The sequence below is a fragment of the Echinops telfairi genome, unplaced genomic scaffold (genome assembly GCF_000313985.2).
Source record: "Echinops telfairi isolate 266 unplaced genomic scaffold, ASM31398v2 ScPeMD7_7439;HRSCAF=8477, whole genome shotgun sequence".
Classification (NCBI taxonomy): Eukaryota; Metazoa; Chordata; class Mammalia; order Afrosoricida; family Tenrecidae; genus Echinops; species Echinops telfairi.
The window spans coordinates 4,398,155-4,409,817 of NW_022111339.1; the positions used below are offsets into that span (position 1 = coordinate 4,398,155).

At 48.5% G+C, this 11,663-nt stretch overlaps 1 protein-coding gene across 1 annotated transcript in view; it reads right to left on the reverse strand.

Moving 5' to 3' along the window:
- Positions 1-2,634: 2,634 nt before the first annotated feature.
- The window catches only part of ATXN1 (ataxin 1), a 16,160-nt gene continuing 7,131 nt past the window's right edge, over positions 2,635-11,663 (reverse strand). Inside the window, exon 2 of the mRNA XM_004715293.3 lies at positions 2,635-3,496. Coding sequence (XP_004715350.1) covers positions 2,966-3,496 — 531 coding nt within the window. The 3' untranslated portion in view covers positions 2,635-2,965. The remainder of the gene's footprint in view (positions 3,497-11,663) is intronic.

The window sequence follows — 11,663 nt, forward strand, 5'->3', positions numbered from 1 at the left end:
GGAGGGAGAGGTATCAGGAGGCTTCTCCCCGGCTGGGCCCTTTCAGCCAGCCTTTCTCTAGGCCAGAAAAGACCAACCAAGGAAGGGGAAAAGCCCAGGGGTCTGAGCTTTAACTACTAGCACACTGATAAGACTATATTGGCACGGAAAGTATTGCACATGCTAAAAAAAAAAAGAGGAAGGAAAATGCAAGAGAATGAAATGGGATCATGTTTGGAAAGAACAGAAGCACATGAGTTATGATGATGTCCCTATTGCTCCAAACAGTGTGATGTTTTCCTGTTTTAGTGTTGGGTTAGTGGATCCAGTCCATTCAAGACTGCTTTCCTCATCAGTCAAAAGGTACTGCGCGTGTGCGTGTGCGTGTGCATGTGCGTGTGTGTGTGTGTGTGTGTGTGTGTGTGAGTGTGTGATTCTGAGTCCACATGAGTTGCTGTCAGTTGTGGTATAATGAGAGGAGCCTATCTGGATGCCTTGTATTCCTCTTACCACTGAAGGTTAAAGAACAAAATGGAAAACCAAACCTAGTAATTACAAGTGCCCTGAGCAGAATATATGGAAGATTAAGCAAGTTCTCAGAAACGGTGGAAACAAAACCAAAACCAAAAACCCCATAGCACTAAATAAGCAAGCAACAGTAGGACTACAGGAGTGGGCCTGCCCGGCTCCCTTGGCTGGCAAGCTGGAAGGGTGATCAAACTGAAGAAAAACCAAGGACCAAGGACCTAACGTATCAAATGTTTTTGGTACACCCCAGAAAAAGGTTTGTGGAGGTCATTCGTTCTGGTGAGAGCAAACTGCCAAGTAACTCAGGATTGCAAAAATGTGGGTTCATCTCAGAATTTCTTCTTTAATTTGCAAACTAGACGAGAAATTTCTGTTTGCGATGGTAAAAGAAAAATCAGGTTGAGTCTTTGCTCAGATCACTGGCGGCCATTCTAAGTAGTCCTGTTTTTAAAAGTCCTTTATACAAAACATTTCTTTGTAAATCACCTTATCATGCACAAACAATATTTCCGATGGCTGGGAAATGAAATATTTAAACCATGAAATATCCTTTCTGGGTTTGTACCAAACATTACATCTTGATTTCCAATGTGGGGGAGGGGGGTTTAATCTTTAAGGAAGAGTAATAACAATAATAAAGTAATTAACAAAACTTGCTCACATATAAAAGTATCTATGGAAAACTCTCTCAATGCATCTGAAGACAAATTCTCAGAGTTGAGAGCTGTCTTGCTGAGATCTGGTTCTTCGTGACGGAGCTAGCAGAGAGGAAAATCAGTACAGAACCTGATGAAGTGGTCTAGAGAGCAGGCAGCTTAGAAAGGAATTGCTACATGTAGGTGTGCTCGTTCAGTTCCCCTAACTCTTTCCCACAAGGTTACTGGATATATATTTTTAAAAACTGCAGGAAAATCACACAAATTTTAAACGCAAAATGTGCAAATCGCAAGGTTCTTTAAAAGTTATCTTATAAAGCAAAAAACACTGGACTGAAAAAAAAAAGGAGTATTTTTTTCTCCATCCCTTTTTTCTCTGTTTTGCCGCCAGCTCTGCATATGCCTTTAACTCTCAAACAGCAAAGTGAAAAAGTGCCTCCTGTCAGGTAGTACTTGGTGGTCATTTATTGTCACATACTAGTTCATAATTCACATTCATCCTTTTAAACCACATTGAAACTTCCAATAGCTTGCTCATGAGAAATTCTGCAGAGCTGAAGTGTAGTTAACAGTGGTGGGAGGGGGGGAAAAAAAAGAAAGAAAGCGACTTATTATTATCATTATTATTATTTTTCCTCCCAAACAGTTTAAAGTCAGATACAGTACTTGTTGAATGCTAGACCAAGATGCTTGGTAATAAAGTGTGCACAGCATTCTAAGTGCTTAGAAAGAGCAATAGAGGTTCAACTTCAAAATCGAATTTCTTGCGTCACACTGGAATCTGAAAAAGTGGCACCCAAGTTGTCCATCTTTGTGAACTATAAACAGTACTAGAGTTAAAAGACATACGATTTGCAAACCCAATGCAAAGAGCTCCGGCTGCTTCTCACTGACCGGGGAGTTTGCATCTCCTCTTGGGAGGGAAGTCATGAAAAAACCTGATTCGTTTTCCTATGCTGCACGGCAACCCACGGTGGGGAGGGGTGGGGTTTCAGTCCCACCCCCACCACCCCCGTGGGCGGTGCCTGCCGGGGTTCCCTGCCCACCACGACCCCCTGGCAATTTCACTGCACTAGGAAAAGCAGAAATGAAACCCCACGTGTGGCAGTTGCTCTTAAAAATATATATATATATATCAGTGCAGTCAGGCCCCATAGGGGGAATATATATCTCTATGATTAAAAGTTGCTTTTACTGTAAAACAGGTTGGAGGGATGGGGCGGGGTAGGGAGTGGCAGGGTGGGTCGGTGGTTGGAAAGTTATGTGAAGATTAGCTTCCCATGGGCTGCCTGGTGTCACTGGGAGGACGTCGCTGCTGGGTTCTGGATTTTCCCTTTGCACGGGAGGACTTCCTGGAAACCCAGCTCGGCACCTGAAACCCAGGCTACGAGCAAGATGGGCAGAGAGAAAGAGACCTTTGCTATCTCGCCAGAGCCCCCACCCCCCACGGCTCCACGCAGGATGCCCCGCCCCCCCAACACCAGCTGGCCGGAGTTGGAGCTGTGTCTGTGCTGCGGCCACAGGCAGGGGCTGTGACGTCCCCTTGGATCCTACCAGGACACTGGGGGGGCCTGGGCAGCCGGACCCCAGCAGGCCACCTTGCCAACAAACACGCGTGGAAAAAGCATATGCACCAGCCTCCTGCAAAACACCAGCTGTAACTCTAATGACAAGGTTATAACATAAACCTAAAGTAAGAGGATAACATGTAAATACTGTGTTATATAGCCTACAGTACAGTAATCTGGATAAAAACCAACCAGGGAGGGCCAGCTTTCCTACCCCTCCCCCACAGGAGGCCTTTACTTGCCTAAGTTTGACCGGCCTTCAATGCAAATCTTAACCTCCTGAGGAATTAGAGAAGGCTTAGGAAGAGTCAAAGGTGGCTCGTCTTCTGGCCTCTCCAGTTTGCGGGTCTCCGGCGCGGACCACCTCCTCTTCCTGGTCGCCGAGGGCTTACAGGGTTCAATTTTGGTGAGCAAGGGCGCTGTGGGCAATCCGATTTTTTCTGGAAACTTCAGTTCTCCGTTCTCCGAGAGCATCGCGGCGCTTCCCTGATGAATTCCGTTTTCCTGCTCGGCGTACCGGTGTCTGACGGCCGCAAGGCTGTCGTGCTTGGCGTGCTTCAGCAAGACGCTGGCCGGATCCACGGGCTGGCCCTTTTTAACAGAGCCATTCTTCAGGTTCTTGAGCGTAAGCGAGATGCAGACATCCCCCACGGTGAGTTTGGAGCACGGCAAATCGAAGAGCTGGCTGGTTCGCTCAGGACAGCAGGACGACCAGCCCTGCCCAAACACAAAGAAAGGGTACTCCACCAGGACCTCCACGCTGACCTGCGGGCACAGAGGGAGACAGAGAGGGGAGGAGACGGAGGAGATACGTGAGCTGGACTAGGGTCTTTTGACAACCTATATGTGAAGGCTACGATCACTGGGTGAATGCTATAGCCATGTTTTCCCACTCCGCTCCATCAGGTTGATTCCAGCATCCCTCACGGCCATCAAGTCCATACCGACTCTCTAGGACAGGGTAGAACTGCCTCTGTGAGTTTCTGAGATTGCAACCCTTTATTGGGGGTAAGGGTGGCAAAAAGCCTCATCTTTCTCCCACAGAATGGTTGATGGTTTCAAACAGCTGACCTTTGATTAGAAGCCCAACGTGTAACTACTATGAAACCAGGGTTCCTTAGTGACCCTATTTTGGTTGCCAAAGCTGTCAATGGGCATTTTTCTCCCTTGGAGTGACTGGTGGATTTGAACCACTAACCTTGCTGCTAGCAGTCCAGAGCTTATCTCATAGGCCAATCTATCCTCCTTTACATGTCCATTGCACCTGATGTACATTTCTGCCTCACTTCAATAGTTCAAAATGACCAGCACCTCTGCAGGAGAAGGTTGAGGCTGTCTGCTCCCCTAGAGATTGATAGCTTTGGACAGCCCATTTAGGGTCACTATGAGTCAGCATAGATTCAGTGGCAGTGGTTGGTGGTCTTTTGAAACCACGTATGGCAGGGCTAAGTATGGAGCAGCGTCAGACAATGTCTATTGTCCACCAGACTGCCCTTCAGCACTTCCAGTTAGGGGAAGAGTAATCAGTAACTAGCCGTCGGTCTCTCATACTGTGCATTGCAGTAGTGCTGGAAGCTAGGTCACTGATATTAAAATACCCGTAGTGGATGGTCTTAGTGGTGCTTCCAGACTAAGACAGACTTGGAAGAAAGGCCTGGAGATCTGCATCCCCCAAACAGCCGGTGAAAGCCCTCTGCATCTCCACAGGATGCTGGAAGATGAGCCCCTGTGCGGGAAGGCTCTCGGCACCCACAGTGGCCGCAGCCTACCATCGAAGGGTGACATTTCGTTCTGCTGTACACGGAACCATCAGAGTCCACTTCCTTGATGGCGGCTAACCACAGTCCTCAGTGAGAAGCAGAGGACAGCGTTCCTGGGGCCCTGGAGGATGGGCAGAGTTTGCAGAGGGTTGTGGGGGAACTGTGTGATCTCTGGTGGCATAGTGGTTATGTACTGGACTGTTAAGTGCACAGTCAGTCGTTGGGACCCACCAGCTGCTCTGGGGGAGAACGATGCCACATAAAGAGTTACAGCCTCACACACCCGCAGGGGCTGTTTCTGCCCTGTGCTGGAGGGTCACTGTGAGTCGGAACTGGCTGGAAGGCAGGGAGTTGGGATTTGGTTTGGTGGGGAAGACACAGTTGTGGGGAGGGTCAGTGGGTGCCTCCGCAGACCCCTAGCCAAGCCCTCATTGCCACTTCTGCTTTTGTTTGAGAAACAAGTATCAGAAGCAGGTCGAGCCTTCCAATAGCTGCTACTTTTTGCAGGTCACAAGGAATTCAGCGGAAAGGATGGTCCTGGAGTTGATAATCCAGGGGGGAAAGCCACCCAGGTGAACAAGACAATTGCCAATGAACTTGGCAAGTGGGGTTAGAGCTCTGCGTGGTGTGAAGTTAGCAGCAGGCAGAGGGCAGGCACACTGCCCAATCTGGATAAGCAGGGAGCAAGGGAGTTTCCTGGGACCACCTGGAGACAGATTTCAAACAGAACACAGAGTAGAAGCATGGTCGCAGGGAAGGGGTATTTCTGGAAACGGGGTTATATGAACCAAGACATGGAGCAACTGCAAATTGTCCCAGAAAAGTCGCATGCTTGCTACTCAGGAAGAAATGCACTGCAGTTTGTAACTTATTCCTGCCTGATGCAAGTCAGAGACAATGGCGTTCGTATTTCAGATGCCCTCTGTTTAAACTTGGTAGTCTCTTTCATGGTTCTGCATACTCCTGGTTTATTCCCTGCTTGTGGGTACAGCCTGACTCCTTGCTGTCACCAATGGCTAGGATCTTGGTATGTGAAGCATATTATACATGCTCCTCAGAGAAGCCAATGGTTCATTTATGGAAATAATACCTATTCATTAGGAGCCTTGGTGGCATGGTGGGCTAGGCATTGCGCTACTAACTACCAGATCAGTGGTTTGAACCTACCAGTTGCTCTGCAGAAGAAAGATGAGGCTGTCTGCTCCTGAAAAGATTTAAATCCTTAGAAACCCATGGAGGCAGTGCCACACTGTCCTATAGGGTCGCTATGAGTCAGAATCGACTCAATGGCAGCGAATGAGCACACTCAGAGACACCTCTCTCTGATGTGGCAGCTGTCTCCAACCTACCAAGTCTCTGCAGACTCACTGATAAGAAACATCTGCAGGGCCTTTATAACAAGAATGTGATTGGTTACACCACAAACTGCAATACAAAACTATAAAGCAAACTAGTGAAAAGAGCAAACCCACTGGCATGTTATCCATGCTGACTCATAGCGACCCTACAAGGCAGAGTACAATGGCTTTGCAAGGCTGTGACTCTTTATAGGAGTAGAAAGCCTCATCCTTCTCCCGTGGAGTGACTGGAGGGTTTTGAACTGCTGCCCTTATGGTTAGCAGCCCAACTCGTAAGCACGGTTTAGACATCTCAAAAGCCTTTCAGGATGCCCTCATCTCAAAACTCCCAAGACAGGGCTGAGGATTCAATGAGGCGGTGTGGCTTGCAGCTAGAGCAGTCTATCTAAAGCACTGCATGAGGGAAATAGGGAGAGGGAGAAGAGTGTTTTAGATGTGCCCTAAACTGAGCCGTTCTTAAGGGGATCTACAGATTTTTACATGGATAGAAATGGAAACACCGGTTCCATTCCTTACCAGGCCTGCCCATGGTCCATTAACCTTCTTCCTCAATCCTGGCATTGCCTTATCCCAAAGGAGTTCTGCCATCTTGGAAAAAGATGTCACCACAACTTATCCCCAGCGAGGTCCACACTCTTGTGAGGATGGTACAGGATCATGATCGCGCAGTGTTTTTATTCTGTTGGGCACAGGGTCGCTAAGGGGTGGAACTTACTGGATGGCAACTGCCAACATCAGGTCAACACAATCCTCCTTAGAGCGGAAGGATTATCCAGGACATCCTTTGTGGCAGGGGGTGAGATGAGTACTTTCAACCAAGTGCGACTTCCTCCCCAGCCCCCAGCCCGCTCCTCTTAATTCTCTACACAATGCTTTTTGGGGAACGAAGATGATTTCTCCTTTTATTGGGGGAGAGTTAAAACCTTGGGGTTCCTATCTCACAGAAGTACACTACAGCATTTATAACCCATCTATTTTTATTTTATGATTGGGTGTGAAAGAAAAATATTTAATGTGATATTCTTAAATGCTACTCATCACTATCAGTTAATGATGGGAGAAGTAGTAGGCTTTCTACTCCTGGAAAGAGTTATCATCTTGGAAACCCACAGGGCCAGTTCTAGCCTGCCCTAGAGCGCCACTAGGAGGCAGAATTTACAGGATGACAGTGCGTTGAGAAACAGCAAAGAAATGACACAGTGGGGTATTCTGGCAAGGATATGTGAGGGGGCTTCAAAAGTTGGTGGGATAATGGAATGAAAAGATAATGGTTTTTTTCCATGAACTTTTTGAACCCTCTTTGTATATGGTCAAGCCAGCCCATTTAAAATTCCTTGAAGAGCAGTATACGCCTCTGAACAGTCTGTTCATAGCAACAGGATCTGTTTTGTACGTGGATCCAAAACAGAGCTGGTGTGATTCTGTGACATAATGTCACTTGTAAACTGGAACAGTGGGTCTTGAATGCATGCTCTGAGTTTGAGAACCACATAAGCCTTCCCCACAGTCCTGAGACATTGATCCTGAACCATTAGTGGTCACCTGTTCAATAGGCTACCTTCCAGTCTCAATATAGTTTAATGAGTACACCCTGAGATGGGCAGCGATCGTTGAAGACCTAGTTCTTTTCCTCATTGAGGAGACAAAACTTAAAAGCCAACCAGAGGCATTGGCAGGGAGCATCAAGGCACTGGACACGATGCAATCTGAGGAGCTCCGCTTGGCTGTCAAGCAGGCAGCCCTAGCTTGCTGTTGCTGTGGCAAGGAGTGGTCGGGTTGGTTCTGACCCATAGCATCCCCTATGGACAACAGAGTGAAGCACTCTGGGTCCTGCACCGTCTTCATAAGTGTTGTCAGGTTTCAGGGCCCCGTGGCAGCCACTGTGCCAACTCATCTCATGGAGGCTCTTTCGCCTCTTCACTGTCTTTCTATTTTCTCAAGCCGGAGGTTAGGCTCTCCGGATAGAACATCCAGAGAACACTAGCTTCGAAGGAGCACTCTGGCTGAGGCTCTTCAGAGACAGATTGGTTCGTGTTTTGGGCAGTCCAGGGAACTTTCAGTGTCCTTCGTTCGGTGAAGCATTGCATAATTGTTCTTCAGTCTTCCTTATTCGATGTCCACCTTTCACATGCATAGGGGGCAATCAAATATACCTTGGCTTGGGTTGGGTGCACATCCATCCTCAAAGTTTCATCCTGGCTCTTCCCCATGTTAAAGAGGTCTTCTGCAGCAGATTTACCTGACGCAATTCATAATTTGATCTCTTGACTGCTGCTTCCATTGGCTTTGACTGTGCATCCAAGCCAAAGGAAATCCTTGACAATGTCAATATTTCCTCTGTTGCTTCTGATAGTACCTGTTGGTCCAGTTGTGGCGATTTTGGTTACCTCCACCACTCAGGGCAAATTGTCCACAACAGACCTGATCTGCACCCACAAAATGATACACCCCATCTTCCTCCTGCTCTCAATAAATGGCGCCCCCTATCTTTCTAACCATTCAAGTCAAAGGCCTGTTCATCAAATCCGACTTCTCTTTCTCCCATGCCATAGGTATCCACATCTGAAGGATTTGGCTCGCCTCTGAACATATATCTTGAATCAGACTGTTTCTCACTATCTCCATCATCTTGGTGCTGGCCAAACCAGCATTTCACTTCGACCAAAGGCCACCATCTACAGTCCAATATGACCTGTATCCCATTCCCCTCTCACTTACGTGTAGTGGCACTGGTCACTGGCCTCCAGATGGTCCTTTGGCTCAAGACACTTGGCTCTCAGGACCTATGCACGGATGGCTCCCTCCATTTGGAATCGTTTTTGCCCTGGGTATAGTGGGTTATGAGTTAGGCTGCTAACCTCAAGGTCAGCAGTGTGAATCCACCAGCTGCTCCACAGGAGAAAGATGAGGCTTTCTGATCTCATAAAGAGTTACACTCTCAGAAACCCACAAGGGAAGCTCTACTGTCGTGGAGGGTCTCTATGAGCAGAACTGACTCGATGGTAGTGTTTCTGTCCCCTTGGTCTGTCTTCTCAATGAAGTGTTCCCTGCACACACAATTTAAAACAACTCCCCTCCATCCCATCCCTCCTGTCCCCACTCTCCTGGTGCAGTTTCATTTTCCCACAGCATTTATTAGCATCTGACATATATGTTTTACAAGCTAATTGTCTGATTCTCCTCTTTCTCCAACTATCCCCAATATAAGGGGTTCCATGGAGGCTGATTTTTTCTTTCATTGCCCCATCCTTAGAGTCTAGACGACTACCTTGTTTGGGATAGTTGCACAGTAAAAGTCCGAGCATTGACTTTTGCCTAGCCTAAAGTCTCTGGGTTTGGCAAATGACCGACACGCTCAGCTGCAAACAATAAGGGTTGGTGGCTTGGAAGAAAGACCTGGTGATGGATTCTGAAAATCCAGTCACTGAAAACTCCACAAAGCATAAGTCTACTGAGACACACTCGAGCGTGCCATGAGCCGGAGCTCACTTCAAAAAAATCCGACTACAGTATTTCCCACCCGCTGCCTTGCAGTTGCAAAAACATTTCAATGATTAGACCGGCCAGAAGAGGTCAGTATTTAGACAGTGGAGAGGCTCTTCCCACCCCTATTTCCTTCCACTAGTGGTACTGAGCTGGGCTCAGCATCCTCCCCAAAGAGGTGCAGTCCCTTCTCTGGGGCTAGCCTACCCCAGAGGCGGCTTTCTAGGATGAGTGAGAGCTGACTCTCCCACTGTGCCCCTGCCAGACCCTGGGTTTGCCAGCAATTTACCGAGTCACACTTGAGCTATTTTCTCTCCAATTCTGAGGCTCGCTTTTGTTTTTCCATGGGTTCATTTCACAGTCTTTTCAGGGTTCAGAACAATTGCCAGGATGGACTCTGATAAAACCCAGTGAAAATAAAATTCACGAGGACAGTACAGTCGGAAACCAAAGCATGTTACATAACTCCCAGCAGCGACACAGCGATTTCCCTTTCTTTCCTCCATCCTAGAAATACACCCTTGGAGGACTCAGCAGTCTGTGGGATGAAATACAGACAAGGTGGCCTTTGCCTTGGTCCCAGCCTGAGGCTCCTTTGCCTCTCACCTGGCCAACCTGATGCTAGTCTTGTGGGGATGTATCGCCTTCAGTCTTTCTGCTAGAGCGGTATCACCTCCCAGCTTCCTATATCCTTTCCCAGCGTCCCCCTGGGCTGCAGGCCTGCCTGCCTACCACGCCAACTCTGAGCAGTGTCGGCCCCTTTCTCGCCCGCCATACCCACACTCCAAAACCATCATGTGCAACTGCTCCCAGTAAGGATGCAGGAATCAAGACAGAGAGGAAGCACATGCCCCCCGCCCCCCCCCATTTTAGATAGTGATACCCAGGGTTTTTTGTACCAACCTGGCTCCCGTAGGAACATGTGAGTGGAGTTTAGCCTGTCAATCAGCTTGATTGGAGGGCCACCAAGAGAAATGGCTCTCCAGAAGCTAGCCTCTTCATCTCCCTCCCTGGTGATAGGACCAGCATGTTGTTGCCTGAGTGAGTTGCTTGGCATCAACCTTGTGCTGCACTACCTCTGTGCTAATCCATGGACCATGTAGCCATGGTACATCACTATGCCCTGAGGCTCCATCATGACCTGCTTCACTAAGCTGCTGCTGCTGTGCTACTGGCCACTGCTACGCCTCCACATCTCATTTTCCTGCTGTTGCCACCCACCTTGCCTCATCTGCTGCTTGCTGGCCTACTCTGCTCGACTTGTCTGTGGGCAGACTCCACACCTCCCACTAGCCACTCTGTACCTCCTGAGTAGGAGCCAGCATGGGCAGGAAGGACCTTCAGTATATTACCTGTCCCATGAGAGTGAGTTTGACTGTATTGCTGTGTGAATTACAATTAGCTTTTGTACTTCTTCTTGCTATATTAACCTATCCTTCTATATCTATAAAATCATAAGTGTCCTGGCTTTGTTTCTCTAGAGAACCCTGCCTAACACAGCTGGTGATGATTCCAGGTCAGCATAAGGAGCCCTGGTGGCAACAGTTAAAATGTTCAACTTGAACCAAACGGTGAGTGAGTGGAACTCAGCTAGCCACTCCTTGTCAGAAGGACTTGGTGATCGGCCGGCTTCTATCAAGACCATTGAGGGAGCTCTGTGGGGCAGCTGTACCGTCACTGGGGTCTGCAGGAGTCGGGATCAACTTGACGGCTCACAGCAGCAACAGGTCACATGACCGGTGTAGCTCTGAGGATCATTTTCAGCTCTTTTGTGCAGGTTAGTCCGTCACGACCATCTCTACACACCGGATGCCTTACACACCCACATGTATGCCACTGGACTGTATAGTTCAGTCTGAGACTGGGGCTGGGCCTAGACATACCGATGGACACATCACCGAGAACAAGTTCTCCAGCCACACAAAAGGGCTGTGGTGGACACAGCCTCCTTCTCTCATAAGAAGTCCCTCTCTACGCACATGTGAAGGGCATCTGTCTTACAAAATTTTTCGTCCACTCCATCTCAAACTGACCAATCCTGCCCGAAGCCCAGAACAGGGGAAGCTCTGGGAAGTTGGTCCCCACAGAGTGAGTCCTGCTGGGGGTGCAATTAGTGAACCCGCGGCAGTTCCTATCTGGGCCTGCCAGGGCAGTCCTTGCTCCTGGCCTACCTGTGGAGAAAAGCCTACCTGCTGCCCCAGGAGCCAAGCTGGCCCAATTGGTCCTCAGCGTAGGAGTAGGGAGATTCCAAAATGCCACCCGCCATGGTGACGAGCAGGCGTGAGACACCCGTTTACCTCAATGTTTGAAAATCATGAATGAACAAACACC